Here is a 17386-nt window from a genome sequence, read left to right as displayed (position 1 = left end):
TTAAAATCGCTTACAAAACCACCCACAAAACCACCCGTTCAATCATGGATTCAGCAGAACCACCAAAGATAGTCCTAACAACAGAAATCTTGGAAATTATTCTACTTTATACCGATACACGCACTTTGCTCCTGTCTCAAAGATCTGCCGCAAATGGCGCGATCTCATCCAGGATAGCAACAACTTACAAGCTGCCCTATTCTTGAAACCTGTCAAATATAAACTGCCACGTGGGATAGCGGGAATTCGCAACCCGTTAGTAGATAAATATATATGGCCATAGCTTTGCGGAAGACAAACAACGGCATGGGGACCACCAAATGTCCAAGGAGGGATAGAAAAAATTCCTCAAATCGATCCTCAGACCGACCAACGATTTCGCCACAAGAAGGCGAGTTGGCGAATGATCTTATTTCAGCAGCCTCCTCGTTCGTACGTTGGCTTGGTGGAGCAATTGCCTTTAATGACTAAGGAAAGAGAGCCAATTGAAGGTCCAGTATACACCGAAGTGGAAATTCACCCATACGGAGACATTTTAAGAATAGAAGACGTGTCTGGGATACTTTATGCCGATCCTTACTATGCAAGGGCTTTTATACCTCTACTAAATGGAGGAATATCCTGCTGGGGACCTAATCATAGAGAAGTCCAGAAGAACGAGATAGCTTATGCTACCTCAATATTACTTCGGGACTGTGATGTTGTATTTTTCCGGGCCGTTCGAGAATGGTATAATGGCCAATGGGCTGGTTCAGTTATGAAATGGTGGCTTCTTGATCACCACCAGCACTTTGTGCCTGGGCAATTTACCGTCCCGCTACGGGTGACATAGGTAGCTTTTTGGGGGGGAAATAGAGTCGCGAGGCTCCGAAAAAAGAAAATACATTGCTATATTACAAATGTGCCAGTGCTTAATGTATTCACTACCTAGTCTTGGTTTCCTCATTACAAGGTTCAATGAGACTTTATATACTTCCAAGTTTGTTACTTATATACATTGCTTTAGCTCTCTCGTTTATTTTTGAGCAAAGAGCTATATAGGAATTCAGAATAGTAGTACTATTAGTAATACTAGGGATTTCGTATTGATTTTATAGAATTGCCGTACCATCAACTAATTAAAACGAAACAAAAAAATCGATGGGGAGGGTGGAAGGAAAGCAGAGAACAGATGAAAAGTGAGAGAAGATGATTTATGGAAACGTAAACGCACGTGGGCATAATACATCAACAAACCCAAACTGAATGCATTAATGTGCTCATCCTCTTACCCCAACGCCTTCTCCTTCTTTCACATTGTTCTACGGCGTGCTGTACCCTGTTTTCTGTATATTCAATTGACGTTTTATAATGTCTTATTTCTTAAGTATGGCTCTGTATATATCTGGTAAAAACGCTAAGCAATGATAATAGATAGGTTCGGCTCATTTCTTTCTAAGCTCTATTGTGATCCATTCTGGGTTTTGTGATGTAGGCTGGGTGACTGTAGCCTAGTAGTTGTGCCCTGGGCGAGGCTCCCCTCGTGGCCTTTTGCGTCGAACATTTGCCTTGACTGTAGCACACGCGATCATTATCTCGGAATCAGCAACCTCGGCAAATGATCAGAGCCCGAATTCTTCAACGAGGCATGTCAGGCAAATAGGTAGCGTGGTAAAGTCGTCTCGGGGCATGAGACTTGGTTTAGACTGGGCATTGATTGAATTGAATGATAATCTGCGGGTCTGCACTCTACCGCCATATCCAACTAGACTCGCCGAGTTCATTGGAAATGAATTTCTTTTGAACAGGTACAGAAAGATATATGTACCCAGATCTTTGATATCTGGTATTTTACTTTTTAGCCCATACTACGTACGACTTGAAGGCGAAGAGAGGTTTATTGATTGTTAAAGATTACTGGATTATTTGGTGAAACGTGTGCATTCGTCAACAGTGGTCAATTAGACACTCAGCAATCTCCACAAGTCTAAAAAGTAGGGGGTGTATCAAGAAGTATGAAAGGTCACAAGCAAATCCGGCTCTAGGTGACAGAAGAGGAGTGAAAATAAAAAAGTGATGAGGATGGGAAGTAATTCACATGAAACGCCAACAAGATTGTCTCCCAGATGCCGCTTCAAATGCTCCCTTTGCGTGTATATTTTTTCCGTAGTGTAAGACCTCGTGTCAAGTGTATCCAAAGTAAAGCCTCAGCTTAAGAAGAGGCGAGGGGGCGTAAAGGAGAATAAAACAATAGAAAAAAGGGGACAAAGATATTATCTACTGCTGCTGCTTGTTCTTGGCGAAGACCTGGGCACCGTCTACCAGACGACGCTCGGTGTTCTGACGACCGTTGACGAAGTCAGGGTAGTTGAGGGTCAGCTCAACAGCACCGTTGACAATGTTGTCCACAGCCTCGACACCCAGCATGAAAGAGTGGTCCTGGTTACCGACCTCGTAGCGCCAGCTACCGAAACGGCCACGGGACCAGATACCCTTCTCCTGGAGCTTGGGCAGGATCTGAGTGAGAGCACCCTCACGCTCCAGGGAGGGGGTGGGGTAACCGTGGTCGAAGCGGCGGTGGTAGGTGGAGACGATCTCATCACCGGCCTGCAGCATCTCGGTGTTGACGAGACCCTGAATGGACTCAGCCAGGAGCTTCTCGTGGTTAACGGGCTTCATGGAAGATTCGGAAACCTCCAGCATGATGGACCAGTAAGGACCCTCCTTAGCCTCGGAGCTGGAAGGCTTAGAGCCGTCAGCGAGCTGGAGAGTAGGCAGCTTCTTGGAGGACTCGGGCTGGTTGTGAGGGGAGTAGTTGGAGAAGATAGTAGCACGGTAGAAGGGGCAGTCGTCTTCGGGGAAGTACAACCAGCACTTGTCACCAATGCGGTCCGGGCGGGCACCACGGATACCGACACCGATAACGTGGGTGGAGGAGTAGAAGAGCTGCTTGGTGAGGGGGATGAGCTCCTGGTCACCCATGGACTCAGCGAGGGCATCGACGGCCATGGTGGAGACGAGCTTCTGGTAGCCAATGGTGGTACCGTCGGCGAGGGTAACGGTCTTGTTGTTGGCGTTAACCTTGCTGACCTTGCCCTGCTCACCGAAGCGAGTGTTCTCCTTGGGGATGGTGTTGGCAACAGCAATCCAGATACCACCGGTACCGTCACGGGCGGGGAAACGGAAAGTAGCGTTGGGGCCCCAGTTACCGGCGGTCTTGTTGAGGATGACATTGGTGGTCACGGCCTTCAGGTTAGGGGCAGCGACACGCTCACCGAGCCAAGCACATTGCATCTAAAAGAAGAGATCAATTGTTAGGAGGGATTTTGTGCCATGAGACGGAACGGAAAGAGTAGTTCAGTGGAGACATACCTTGGTGGTGGGAACGGCCCAGACCTTGTAGTTGTAAGGACGCATGAAAAGGTCGGCAATACCAGTACCCATCATACGGACAATCCACTCATCAAAGTTCTTGGGCTTGGTGTTGGAAACGCGAGCCTCCATAGCGGCATCAATCATACCATCGATACACTTGACCTGCTCCTCCTTGGGCAACATGGAGATGTTGTTCTGGAAGGGGTAGGGGACCCATTCGTTCAGGGAGCGAACGTAGGAGATACGCTCGTGAGTGTACCAGTCCTCCTCGTTGGGGAGGGCCTCATCGATGCAGTCATCGAAGTACTTGTAGTGGGAGAAGATAACGTGGCCACCGACGTCGTACAACTGTCATGAGCGCGTCAGTAATTTGTTCCCGGTCGATTTTCGCCCCGCAATAAGAGATAAGACGAGGGGGAAAACATACGAAGCCTTCAGGTGTCACATCGGTGGAAGCCAGACCACCGGGGGTCTCGTTAGAGTCGATAATCAACCATGAGGGGTTGTTCTGTTGAGAGAGAAGTCGAGTTAGTGAGATTGTTGCGGTGAAAAGGTGCTATGTGCTACTACCCCTCCATTTTCAACCCCCCCCCCCTATTTAGTGTTTTTTTTTTCTGCCTCCCACAGCCGCGGCTTTTTTTTCCCAGAGCGAAATAGCACGAGAATGAAGAATTGAATCAACTTACAATCTGATTGAGACGCTTGGCAGCACCAAGACCAGTTGGGCCAGCACCAATGACGAGAACGTCAACGGAACTGGAAGCAATTGTAAGTCTGTTGTGTCCGAATTGCGGTGAATAGAGGGGAGTTCGTACATATCGGGGTGGGTCATTCTGCCTTGTAGGAGGTCCTGGAAGCTAGGCACTCGTTTGAAAGTCTTGCGTGCGATGTTCAGCATAGAAGAAGATAGACAGCAGCAAGAGAACTGCGGGAACAGGGAATGAAGGGGATGATAAAGAAGAGATGGAGAAAGAGGAAAGTGGGAGGAACACAAAACCGTGGGTAGGGGTAAACGGACCCGGCACTTTCAGCGGTGTCGCAGAGTGGAGTTGGTCGTGCCTGTTTCAGGTTTCCGCCCACCATGGCCAACACCGCCAACGACGCTAATTTGCGGTTTTTGATTACATTGGACATTTTATTTAATTTTATTCCATTTTATATTATTTTTTTAATGATTTTCAGGCTATTTTACCTGGTTCTTCTGGAGAATCCCCAAGGCCCAGACCTATACTGTGTAAACTACACATACTGTAGTTTTCAGGGGTGGCGTCTTCCTCCTGAACACGTATGCTCTCTGGTTCCAACCACCCCTTAAGAGAATATAATATTGATGTGCTTCTTATTGGTACTCTCTCATTATTGTATTTCTTTTTCTAGATTTTTGTATTTCTGTATTTTTGTATTTTTATTATTATTACCATGCACATAATACTCAATGCTTATTCGCTATCACCCGCTACCAGTAGAGACCCTGGCGTTTAAACTATCGAATCTATCACAATCCGCAAACAGCCGTTATTGGTCTACCAAAGCATCGAATCTCCCCTTGACTCCCCTAAACCAGCATTTGAGGACTAGTTGTGCGAATCCGGCCATTTCAGTGGCTGAAAGAGCCCCGGCCAACTCAAGAATGCTGTTATCTTTGCTTCGGAGTAAACATGTGGCCCAAGGATATTTTTCCGACTCATGGCACATACCAAGAAAGGGGGGCGATGCTTGCGTTGGAACCTTTGTAATGTTTATTGCCAATTGCATTATTTTGATTATCTTTTTGCTAGGGATCGGTAACTAGACAAGACTAAAAACGCCACCGATGTCGTTTGGCACGTTGTGGGCAAGAATTAAGATCGAAATTTAAAAATCATTTCTGTACTCTCTAATCCAAGTGCGGATACATCTTGTCTGGTATAAAGATACAGTAGTTTGTTGATGAGTCGTCAAGGCACCAAGATTTTCCAGGAGTTGCATCGTAATTTACAATAACCAGTGCAATCAATCCAAAATTCAAAATCGAAAATCTTGAACCCTCCGAGACGGAGATCCGCAGGTGATCGGCTTGCCTGACGGTGAGTGAGTTCAGGGTACAAATTGACCATTTGGACAGTGTGCACAGGCGAGCGGATCCACTGATTGTCCCTCCCTAAACAGGGAAGATAGGGAGAGGATCACAAGGATCAGCTTCTCTCAATTGCTGAATCTCATTTGATCGACAGGCTTGCCGAGTAACCAAGGAGTCCACGACGCGAGAAACCACATAAACCACAGCTTCTGGAAGCATGGTTCCAAACAAAAGACCGAAGATCTCATCGTCTGGTACGGATTAATCCGAAGACAGATATTTATATCCAGAACAAAGCACATAGTAGTACATTGTAACGTAAACAAGACCCATGTCTGCATCTACTGTCAGCACTTTGCTTTCGAATGGGACCACCATCAAGCAAAAGCTTCTTTAGAAACTAATCACCATAGGCTCTAATTTGTTTGTGCGTATCTGGGGCCCCTGCTTTTTCTGATTTTGCTTTTTTTTTTTTTTCCCCCTGCTCTTCTGTATTGATTCCCCCCTGTTCCTCGCCAAGTGGGCCACGGACAGTCCCTGAACGGGGCAATGGCGTCAGACACAGCCTCCTCAAGACGATCGCCGCATTCTCCACCCGTAAGGGACCAAGACGGCGCGCTGGCCCAGCGGGTCGCTGAACGCGGGTCACTGTGGGTCAAACTAAGAGTTGCTTGCGTAATGCGCTTTCTGTCAAGTGATGGTTAATTTGGATCAGCGTTGCCCTGTGACGAGGCCGTGTGGTGTTTGGTGCTGTGTTGCTTTTATCTCAAACCGGAGGGAAGTGAAAGGGGAATCGCGATATGATGGCGGGTTACATTCCCATTGGTTCAATATCACAGTATCAGTCTGACAGTCTCTGTTCATCTAATTATAGTTGAAATTAAAGCAGAAATTAGTCGAGGTTAGAGGCAACCTTGGACCGTGGGTGAGTGTGACAGTGCTTATTGGGGGAGTCTAGCGTACCAGTTCGCCACGAGAGGAAGGAAAAAGTGGAGATGTGGAAGCCTCACAAGCTGCATTGGAGTTGGACTGGTATTGGTATGGTTGAGACAGTCCTTGGTAATATATTCTCTGGTGGGTCTCTGGGGGGGATCCTATGTCTTGTCGTACAATTAGGTACAATTATGGTACAAGTGGCCTTTATCATTTAATACATGGCTGTTTTGGAGTAGTGCCATACCGTAATATATCGTATCTGTGTAATTATCGTGTCAGATGCAGCGTGTCCTCCACAGAGTCCACATCAATGTTTCCTGTTTCGATGTTTCAACTCCGTTTGCAGTTGAATCTAACGGAGTCTCGACTGAGCATCGAATTTGGTTTCTACAATATCTCCAACCTCAATTTCCCATCTGGACTCCATATGTGTTAGCCCTTTTTTTTTTCTGGGCTGTGCCAAACGTTAGTCTTCCCTCCCCCAAACTACGTACTCCATTCCATCCCTTCTACCTACTTTTTCCATCATCATTTCTTCATTTCCCCTCTACGCTCGTTTCAACCTTTTTTTCCGGCGGTTCTCCGTTTTTTGCCTTTTTTAGGGTCCAATCCCAAATCACACTCGTTAACCCGAATACTTGCATCATAGTGTTCTCTTAACCCTTCATCTTCTCATCCCCCGTGGCTTCCTCCGCTTTTAGCCAAGGAAGCTTTTCGCGTCCGCGGCCCTTTGAACTACGACAGTTCTTTACCGATCTATCTCGACCACAATCACAATTCACCATGTCTGATAACGAGAAGGTTCGCACCTCCGGCGAGGTTGTGCGCGAGCAGACTCTCCCCACTGTCAACCCAGCGTCGGAGAAGCAGGATGCTCCCAAGGCCGCATTCCACCCCGCGGTCTATGTCAGGTACGAGGAACCGCGGTCACTATTTGCGATGCGATGCGATAACTAATACCCTGGGGAACAATAGTGTCTGGATTACTCTCAGTTCCAGTGTTATCCTGTTCAACAAGTACCTCCTCGACTATGCCAACTTCCGTGAGTACAAATTCTCCCCCGCAAAAAGTTGCGCCGTTTCTATGATCATCTAGCTAACAAGTTTTGAAATAGGCTACCGTACGTCTTACTACCCTCTTGAATCCCTCTTCGTGCTTTCTTCTGACTCGTTCTCACAGCTATCATCCTCACAACATGGCACTTGACCTTTGCTACTATCATGACCCAGCTTCTTGCCCGCTTCACCACTGTGCTCGATGGCCGCAAGTCCGTCAAGATGACCGGACGGGTTTACCTGCGCGCTATCGTCCCCATTGGCCTTATGTTCAGTCTGTCCTTGATCTGTGGTAACATGACTTACTTGTACCTGAGTGTTGCGTTCATTCAGATGCTGAAGGTATGCTTGGCCCTGCTACGAGTGGAACGGAAGAATTTCCGACTGACTGTTTGATTATAGGCTACCACTCCCGTTGCTGTCCTTATCGCTACCTGGGGTATGGGCATGGCACCCGTCAACTACAAGACCCTTGGAAACGTCTCCATCATCGTTGTTGGTGTCGTCATTGCTTCCTTTGGTGAGATCAAGTTCGTCATGATTGGTTTCCTCTTCCAGCTGGGTGGTATCGTCTTCGAGGCCACCCGTCTGGTTATGGTGCAGCGTCTGCTGAGCTCCGCGGAGTACAAGATGGACCCCATGGTCTCTCTGTACTATTTCGCTCCTATCTGTGCCGTGATGAACGGTGCCGTTGCTCTCTTCCTTGAGTTCCCCCGTGTCACCATGGAGCAAGTCTATGGCGTCGGTATCTGGATTTTGCTTGCCAACGCCATGTGCGCTTTCCTCCTTAATGTCTCTGTCGTCTTCTTGGTATGTTTGATATCTTTCAAATCCTGAACTTTCTGGGCCATTCTGCTAACTATTATCTGTAGATTGGCAAGACTTCGTCTCTGGTCATGACTCTTTGCGGTGTCCTGAAGGACATTTTGCTTGTCGCCGCTTCCATGATGCTGTGGAACACCCCAGTCACTGCCCTGCAGTTCTTCGGTTACTCCATTGCTCTGATTGGTCTTGTCTACTACAAGCTTGGTGGTGACAAGATCCGCGAGCAGGTCGGTCAGGCCAACCGTGTTTGGGCCGAGTATGGTAACAACCACCCAGCTCAGCGCAAGTTCATTATCTTCGGTGCTGCTGCTCTGATTTTCTTCCTCTTTATTGGCTCCATGGCCCCCAGCTATGCCCCTGAGTCCGTTGAGCGTGTGAAGGGCGTGCTTGGCGGTGCTACACCCGGCAACTAGATACCATGAATTCTAACTTTAAGGGATCTCGATATTCGATAAAATCCATCGAAAACTTGAGAATGACTCGTTCATATCTACGAGGAGGTATCCCGTGGATCTGCGCTGCAATTACAAAATAAACCCTTTGGATTTGCCATGAATCGTGCGTTTCAATATTGGTGGCATTTTAGCTAGCCGTTTGGATTGGAAAGAAGGAACAACAAACGGCTTTTCTTTCCCGTATTCAATTCAATTCCATTTTCTCTTCTGAACCGTCTCGAGCCAGACACGGCGACATGCAGGAAATCCCGCCTGTGTCCGGTCATTATTCACTAAATATCCTTCTGGCGTGATCTGGAAACGAACGCCCTCGACTGTTCCTTACGTCTTTCTTCTTCTTGACCGCATTTCGTGATGTACACTTATATTAAAACGTCTACATTGCTGTCGGGCTTTCCTTCTTGATTCTTTTCCCACGAACATTGATTTGATGTTAGACTTGCACGAGCTGTGGTGTCGGATTGCTTTGATTTTTTTTTTTGCTTTCAGGTGTTTCTACTTTTTTTCTCTTCTTGTCATCATACTATTTTCAATAGACTTTTTTGAGAGTTTTAATTTATTATTTTGTTTCCACCGATTTTCCTTGGGGGGTAGCTTTTGGGTCTATCATGTGGCCTTAGTGGAGGGGAGTAACTCTCCGGCCCTGCACAGCTGGGAAGTGCACTCAGCCGGGGCCTCTTCACCTGCACAAACTGCGTATCTGCATCACCGGAACCAAGGGCTGGGCCTCCTTGAGATGTCCATTTGGCCTCCATTGGCCCTCCATGATTGGCCAATCGCCTGCAGCTGAGGGTCTCCCCACAGCCAAACAGCGCAATCCGCTTGCGCCAACCTCTTGTGGATCCACCACTGAAAGATTACAGTTACGGCCGATCGGAACCACCTTCCAAGCCCAGGTATTGCGGTATGGTATTGTCCCCTCCGCATTGAAGATAGGATCGCCTCAGATCCTCTTCTGCGCTCTCTTGCGCATTTCTCTTCTTCTCTTCTTCCTTCCTCTCCACCACGCCCTTCGCCTTATCTCCCTCAATTTCTCCTTCCCACCCCATTTTCTCTTTTGCTTTCCCCACATATTGGATTTCACATACTCTTTTTACCTTTTTTTACCTTTTTTATCCTCGACCTACCTTATCCTACCTCCCCATTACTTCACATCCTCTCCGCTTCTGATCTATAGGTGGTTGTAGCTTATGGTTTGCTGCTCATTTAACCCAACAGAACAGTTATCTCGATCCTAGTTCGATATATTTTACCCCCAATGTTTCTCAATCGCCAATCCGACGGTCCCGCTATGGCTCTCTCTCCTACCCAGGAACACGCCTTCGCTCAATTCCCCTCCCAGTCGATACTGGACTCGCCAAATACCTTCCATGGTTTCCCTACAAATACCACCTCCATCTTCGGCGCGAATCAAGCCCAACAGCCAATCTCATCCTCTGGCTTCGCAGCTCAACCCGCAGCACCTATACCGTCTCGCAAGAGGTCGCGTGATGAAGCTTCATTTGGAGAGGCCCTCGCCGCTCCCCCAGCTCCAGCTCCAGCTGTCGCCCCAGCTCCAAAGGTCGAACCCATTTACGGTGAAGGAATGGTCCTGCTAAATCCTCAAACTGGCATGGCTATCTCCGCCGAAAGTCAAACCGGCACATGGTACGAAGAAAAAGCCGAGTCGCAAGCTACCTCGGCGCCAATCGCATCGAGTGCACCTCAATCCGACGCCGTAGACATCAGCCGCAAATCACAACGGCTTGATGTCTCCGCCCCAGGCCTCGACGATATCGCCTACTCATCGATCCAGACCCGACTTGATGGCCCTCAGGCTGATCAGCACCGCACCCTTACCTCTGGGTCTACGCCACCCGCCGAACCTCTTATTGACGATGCCACCCGCCTCCTCGGCATTAGCTGGCAACGTATCGACACCGATGATGACATGGCGCCTGCTGTCCGCGGCTGGACAAAGTACATCGACAACCAATATGCCGCTTACCTGCGTGACTCGCAAATGCTCATGAAAAGCCGCGCTCTCAACGCCTACCTTGTCGCTGCCACTCCTCTCTCTTCAATGGTACCTGCCTTTTACCTCTTCAATGAAGACCTCACTCAAGCGCAACTCGTAGCCTTTTCATGGGAGGCCTGCTTGCATAACCTACGCAATACCCCCATTATGTTTGAAGGTGCTCTTCCCATCGCTGCGGCGAGCCGATCCAACTCGCCTCAATCCGCCAACCCATTCACTACCACCGGAGACACCGGTGTACCTCTTCTTCAACAAGCTATTTCAAGCCATATCAATGCGTCCTCCAGTCCCGATACAGGAGTGGGACTGAGTGGAAGCGTCGAAATGGGAATGGAGATCGACTCATAACATCCTCAACGACTTCTACACATTCGCATTTTCTCATCCTCATCTTCCTCTTCCTCTTCGTCAAAGAAAGAATTTAAAGACCGACAAAAAAAGATTTCCGCCCGAGAAAAGTCCGACTTTGACACGCGACCCAACGCCCTTTCGACTCGATCGCCAATTTTTCATCTTCTTGCTCTTTTTTAATGTTTATTGGATTTAGTTCTATTACTCACTTGCGCCTAACTGACCGAGTTCGCGCAGTCCGGTTCCATTGCACACCCCTGGAGGGTGTGGGGATAAGGTGTTATAACTATGGATTTTACCGGCGGGCTCCTGGTTTTCTGGCGTCGTAATCGTGGAGTTTCTCTGTATCTTTTCAACTCTTGCACTGATTTATCCCATCTATTTATTTACGACTTCAAATGAAAGAAACCTTGAAATGATTTCTATATTTTGCATCGATGTGCACTTAGACCTTTGGCTATATGTAAACTAGTAAAATGTAGTTTCAACAGTTTGAGTGGGCGAACGGGTTCGCTCCCTCACTTAGAACTGGATGGATCCGTTGACCAGTAGCGTGCCTACATAGTAATAAGGCAAATCCTAAAGGCTCCTAATTTGCCCTCGAGCATTCAATCCCATCCTGTAGTGTCCCTTATTATCAATATCCATGAATACTGACTTCATTCTTTCTCCTTTGCATGATCCTCCCACACTGCATCCGGACTAACATCCGACGCCACATTAGCCCGCAAAGAAGGATGTCTCGCCCGATCGGTAAATAGGAAGTCAATCTCCTCGAGCGTGAGATTCGCCGTTTCAGGATAAAAGAAATAAACGATCTGACCCACGATTAGCAAGGACACGAAAACTTGGACAGCTGAATAAACTCACCGGCACAAAGACCAGATTCAAACACATGAATATAAGATATCCCTTCCACGCAAGATTGTCAATCAACGTCGGTGTAATCATAACCACGAAGAAATTCCATAGCCAGTTTGCTGATATTCCGATTGCTTGTCTTTAAATTGTGTCAATATGAGTATTTTCAGTAAGAAAATATGGGATCTGTAGAGATACTCACCCCTTTGCGCGGACATGAAGTGGTAGGATCTCCGGTCCATAAACCCACGGGATACAGTTAACAGAGGCTCCAAAGATAAGCATGAATAGGAAGAAGAATGCGACAGATGCTGAGGCTGCAGGCTTCTCGATGGATGTTCCTACGCAAAGTATGTTAGTTTTGTTCAGGTTGTTCGGGGTGCAAGATTTATTGAATTTACCTTTGAACGAGAGTAGGATGGCAATCATCATCATTGAGATGAAGAGGCCGAAAGAGCCCCACATCATGGGCTTTCTGCGACCAAATCTATCTGAGTAGAAGGTTGGATAGAAAGATCCTATAAAGATATGATGTTAGTGGAGGAAGGCTAGGGGTAGGATATCATGTCGTGAGGTTACTTACCAATGACAAACATGATTTGAATCACGCCTCCGAGGAGAAGACTCAGTTTCCTGGTTAATCCGACATTGTATTGTAGTACTTCTTTGATTAGCTTTAATACTAATAGTGGTGAGATCAAATTGAAGTCTCACCTGATGTGACATAATACTATTCAAACCACGTTAGATAAACCCTGAACCAATATACGATATAGGTGCATGAAGCTTACCACAACCAAATTAATACCACCCATCTGATTCATGAATTGCATACCATAAGCCAGCAGAACACGTTTACCAGTTTGAACCTCATCCCGCTTTAGAATCTGAGACCATTTGTATTCCCCATGTAATGTTTCAAGTTGAAGAGCTTCAAGGATACCCTCGGACTCGGAGACAACCTTCGGATCATCGGGTTGCATATCATAGACATCACAAAGAACAGCGAGTGCTTCTTCTGCTCGACCATGTCTATACAACCAGCGAGGACTTTCAGGTAGACTATGAAGAAAGAGATACACATTAGTGACGAATTTCTCAATACTGAAACCTGGAAGACCACTCTCAGTAGCATCATGATTCGATCCGATCCACTCACCCAAAAACCAAAACAATCACCATGATAGCAAAGATCATCTGGCAAGCAATGGGAAGTCTCCAATTAATCTCCCCGTCAACATAACTCATCCCATAGTCAAACCAGTATGCAATGACTATGCCCACACCTACAAAAAGCGGCTCACTGCATACGTATTTTCCGCGTTTTTTCGCCTCACAGAGTTCAGATTGGTAAACAGGTACTGTTGTTGTTTCGATTCCAGTACCGATACCTGTTATAAAGCGGGCAACGAGGAGTTGGGCTCGTGAATAGGAAGCTGTTTGTAGCGTAGCACCGACCTGATAATGATAGAATCAGTATACACAGTACGATGCGTGATGTATCTTCAAGTTGGAAAGGACTCGGAGACAACATACAATGATCCACACCATAGCAAACCACATAGATTTCCGTGGACCAAGCCGATCACCAATCGCAAAGGAAACAATTGTACCGAAGAAACAGCCGAGGTTATATATTGAGACGATGATTCCCAAAATTCCCGCGCTGGGATTATGCACTACATCGAGAAATTGTTCGTTACCGACGATTCCTGAGAAGACGCCTTGATCGTAGCCTGAAAATGATAGATGTTAGTACTATTTGACTCCTTCTGTTCTCCAATACAAGAAGTGTCAGCGGTACTAGAATGCACGTGGGATACATACCGAAGAAGATAAATGCCAATTGGCAGGTAAACATAATAGCCATTCGGAGTGGCAGGCCCCGCCCATACATATTATACTTGACCATGTTGTACGACAATCTATTGTAACACCATTCGAATCGAAAATAAGACAAAAGGAACTAGTTTCTGGGGGCTTTTGTTCTTTTATGAGCGTTCAAGCTGGCAATACTACCTTTACTATGCAACAGAGATGCTGGTTGGCTTATCCGATTGAGGGGACTCAGGGTCAAGCCGTTCTTGACGGATCCGGCATAAAAGAGCGCCATTAAGCCTAAATGGCACTCTGTGAATGAGACGGTGAGAGGAATACTCACGGAGCAAGACCGATAATTCAGTGGAATCCAATTTGTTCAGCTAATTTGGACTAGAGACGTGATGAAAGAGATATGTTTGACGAATTACATGATCGGGGACTTAGCGATGTGGGGTAAACCAAAGGTAAAGTTTGTGCCCCCGCGGGATAATGGTATCATGAGCTTGAATCAGGATTCACTGTAGACGGAGGCTTTTGCTTAAGGGACCCTGTCAAGTTATTGATCAGCCGTTGCGGGGTGAATCTGGGGTTAGTCCACATGCCGTCGTGACAATTCCCCGCAATAGTCGGGGAATCCAGCCACTGAGTGGTTGGGGTCATGATCGGCAGTCGATGAATTGTTTTGGGTAATAATAAGCATTTCGGCGGTGGTTCGAGATTCCAAATTGGAAATTGGATGTGTCGCTTTTTGAAAGGAGGGTTATGGCGGTCGGTTGTGCATTGACGCTTAGAGGCGTCTTGCTGTTTGGAGGATTTACGTAGTGGCTATTATCAAAGAAGATTTACGATAATAAAGGAGGGAGGGTTGACTGATGTCAAGTATCCAAACTTGATTGTGCTCTTTTGTGGATAAAGAAAACCCCTTTCAAAGCAAAAATGCGATCTATGCTAAAGGAAAGGGAAACGCTATGCTAAACATGAATTCTGTAACAAACAACGCCTCTGGCCCACGCCAGGAATGCTCAACTTCTAGTCACTATCCATCTCGTAATAGTCATCCTCGTATGTTCCCTCAAAGGCCTCCTCGAGATGATCATCCTCTTCGGAACCATAGTCATCGTCAAGTTCATCAGGGTCTGGGACTTTGCCAGCGGTCTCATCTGCCTTGGAGACGTCTGGAGCGGCATCGTTGTCTGGAACAGCAGCCACTGGTGTCGCCTCTGTTGGTGTCGCAGTTGGTGGAGGCGAACGCTCTGGTGGAGGTGAGCGTTCTGGGGCTTTGCTATCGCGTTGTGTAGGGGGAGGAGTTGGTTGGGGTGCAGCACTTGAGCCCCTGGCTCCAGGTCCCTTACGTCGACGACGAGCAGGCGACGGGGCAGGTGGAAGACTATGGCGCGATACGACGCTCGTACTACGACTGCGACTTCGACTAAGGTTCTCTTCTTTGGTCTCTGCCGCCGTGCTCTCGCTCTCGCCCTTGCCCTCGCCCTCACCCTCGCCATCGTACAGGGTATCGAGAAGCGAGTAATTGATCTTTTTACTGTATCCGCGGTGTTCCAGCATGCGTCGAGTTGCCTCAGCTGGAGTTGATGCACGAGAGCTGCGACCGTCGGCATCTTCGCCCTCGAGATAGGTAATATCACCGAGACGGCCCTTTCGGCGCTTGCGAGGCTTACGATTTGTTTTCGTTCCCATCGCTTCATCAAGTGCGTGTTTCAGGGCTTTGGTTTGTTGCACTCGGAGGTAGTCTTTATTTTCACTGACCCAGATACGCTCTTTGATGTCGACTTCACCAGGCGAGAGAAGGCAGTTCGCAACTTCGGGATCATTCTCAAACTCCGATTCATCGATCTCGTAGTTGTTGGACACCAGCTTCTTAGGCTCTTGGTCAATGAGACTGTCAATCATATTTGACCCCTTTTGAAGCATTGTTCGCATCTCGGCCTCAAGAGCATCCTCGGATGCGAGTTGTTCGACAGATGGTGTAGGTACTGGGGTTCGGCGCGAGCCCTTGCCTTTCGCCTTTGCCTTCCCTTCCTCCTGGCTGGCATCCTTGATAACTTCGTTGACAGCCTTATTAATGGACGATCGGCGACGCGGAGGCTCGGTCAAGGCAGGATCAATTGGGAGATTAGGGATCGCAAATCCATCTGCATCGACACGAGGAGCCTGAACCGACTCACTCTCACTGAGTGAATCCTCTTCGATATCGGCTGCCGTCTCCGGAAGTTTCTTCATCACTCTGCTAGGTTTCCGACCTTCCCTCGCCCGAGTAAAGGAAGGTGGGTCATGAGAATTCTCCAACTGCACAGATCGGAATTGATCTACTGTCAATTCTCCACTCTCAGTTGCACCAAATTCTGACAAACGCTGACTGATAGTAATCTCAGTCACTTTGACAACGTAAACAACTTCACGGACAGTTCGACGAAAGTTGTTCATGCGTGCTGCAAGAACGAGGGCCGCACCACAGAGACCTGCAGGTCGTCGACCAGTGGTCATCCAGTCACGATTCATTCGTTGAATAATGCGGGCAGCTTCACCTGCGACGCTCATGGTAGCAGGGCCAAACTCCAGTTGTTTGGCAAAACGATATATCAAACTTTCGGGATCAATTGGGTTCATCAAAAAGACGTTACCGCCCAGTCGGAGTTCGTCAAGAAGGGCTTTGTATGTTTTACCAAGCTTGAAGACGTTAATCTGTGTAAAGATATCAAGTTAGATGAAACTATCCGAACGTTGAAAGTTGGAAATCACGGAAAGGACGGAACAAACTTACCATTAGAATATCGGCAAAATCAATCAGCATGACCGTGTTACCAGCTTGACGACGACATGCGATGTAAAGACATACTGCTGCCACAGTCTTGATTCTGCGACCCTGAATGAAGTTCAAACCAGCGGCAAGCTTAAATACTTGACCGGCAGCCTTCGAAGCACTCTCTGGGATGTTCAACCGGCGTGAGCACTGATGAATGTATTGATTACCTGTGTTTGTTAGAATTCGTTCGGCACAAGACTCAGATATGCCATGCACTTACCACTTGCTTCGGTAATCTCTCGACTCTCCATACCGCCACCACGTTGGAAACCCGGACCAAAGCTCCGAGTATGGGTCTGACCTTCTCCAACGAAAGTACCCTGAACAACAGCAGCGCCAGATGAAGACTCGCCGAATGTGACTTCTGAAACAATATTTGATTCGCTAATAACCGTACCACACCCAGTACAGACCTTTGATCCGTCATCGTCAACGATATGCGGAGCTGGACAGCCCGGGTTGGGACAGCTCGACGTCTTTGGGTGGGTTGTTGGGCGTGAAGGCTGGGGGCGTGAAATTGATCCAGGACGCTTAATAGATGTTGAAGCTGGAGGCTTAAGACTGGCTAAGCGTCCAATCGGTCCTCGGGGCCCGCGAGGAGCCACTGTGATCCGTGTAGGTTTCGATGCCATGGTTGAGATGGGATAATGAGAAGGCTGAACCACAGCTCAATTGAGGAGGGTTAGATGTCCAGAGGTTTTTATGTGAATAAAATGACGTTCTGACAATGTTACTTTGGGGCCATAGTCTGTAGGCTGCGCGTCGTTGCGATAAGAAGGGCGAAGGGGCGGGGACGAGGAGAGAAAATTTCCTAGGAATAAGGTAGGAGG

General features: G+C 47.6%; 6 protein-coding genes across 6 annotated transcripts; 2 read left to right on the top strand and 4 right to left on the bottom strand.

Moving 5' to 3' along the window:
* Window positions 1–2256: 2256 nt before the first annotated feature.
* N7478_009797 (protoporphyrinogen/coproporphyrinogen oxidase) lies at window positions 2257–4252 on the bottom strand (the record flags this gene model as incomplete). The annotated part of the gene is made up of 5 exons (XM_056926011.1): window positions 2257–3273; window positions 3352–3702; window positions 3782–3862; window positions 4041–4110; window positions 4170–4252. 5 exons carry the CDS (start codon window positions 4250–4252, stop codon window positions 2257–2259), a joined length of 1602 nt encoding a protein of 533 aa, XP_056775381.1.
* A 2880-nt stretch (window positions 4253–7132) lies between these two features.
* glfB (uncharacterized protein) lies at window positions 7133–8643 on the top strand (the record flags this gene model as incomplete). Its single annotated transcript, XM_056926010.1, has 6 exons — window positions 7133–7260; window positions 7325–7392; window positions 7465–7470; window positions 7530–7747; window positions 7808–8215; window positions 8278–8643. 6 exons carry the CDS (start codon window positions 7133–7135, stop codon window positions 8641–8643), a joined length of 1194 nt encoding a protein of 397 aa, XP_056775380.1.
* Window positions 8644–9548: 905 nt separating this feature from the next.
* On the bottom strand, window positions 9549–9734 carry N7478_009795 (uncharacterized protein; the record flags this gene model as incomplete). Its single annotated transcript, XM_056926009.1, has 1 exon — window positions 9549–9734. The coding sequence occupies one exon, from the start codon at window positions 9732–9734 to the stop codon at window positions 9549–9551; it is 186 nt and encodes a 61-aa protein (XP_056775379.1).
* A 209-nt stretch (window positions 9735–9943) lies between these two features.
* N7478_009794 (uncharacterized protein) lies at window positions 9944–11050 on the top strand (the record flags this gene model as incomplete). The annotated part of the gene is made up of 1 exon (XM_056926008.1): window positions 9944–11050. The coding sequence occupies one exon, from the start codon at window positions 9944–9946 to the stop codon at window positions 11048–11050; it is 1107 nt and encodes a 368-aa protein (XP_056775378.1).
* Window positions 11051–11712: 662 nt separating this feature from the next.
* N7478_009793 (sugar transporter-like protein) lies at window positions 11713–13826 on the bottom strand (the record flags this gene model as incomplete). Its single annotated transcript, XM_056926007.1, has 11 exons — window positions 11713–11871; window positions 11924–12053; window positions 12117–12255; window positions 12316–12432; window positions 12498–12575; window positions 12629–12644; window positions 12706–12946; window positions 13074–13200; window positions 13252–13372; window positions 13451–13650; window positions 13742–13826. 11 exons carry the CDS (start codon window positions 13824–13826, stop codon window positions 11713–11715), a joined length of 1413 nt encoding a protein of 470 aa, XP_056775377.1.
* A 938-nt stretch (window positions 13827–14764) lies between these two features.
* N7478_009792 (transcription factor TFIIIB subunit BRF1) lies at window positions 14765–17188 on the bottom strand (the record flags this gene model as incomplete). The annotated part of the gene is made up of 3 exons (XM_056926006.1): window positions 14765–16435; window positions 16515–16723; window positions 16777–17188. The coding sequence occupies 3 exons, from the start codon at window positions 17186–17188 to the stop codon at window positions 14765–14767; spliced, it is 2292 nt and encodes a 763-aa protein (XP_056775376.1).
* Between the last annotated feature and the right edge of the window lie 198 nt (window positions 17189–17386).

The sequence above is a fragment of the Penicillium angulare genome (assembly GCF_028827245.1).
Source record: "Penicillium angulare strain IBT 27051 chromosome Unknown utg000007l_segment0_segment0, whole genome shotgun sequence".
NCBI classification, from domain to species: domain Eukaryota; kingdom Fungi; phylum Ascomycota; class Eurotiomycetes; order Eurotiales; family Aspergillaceae; genus Penicillium; species Penicillium angulare.
The sequence above is the reverse complement of the archived record's forward strand: the minus strand, read 5'-3'. Positions and strand labels throughout refer to the sequence as shown.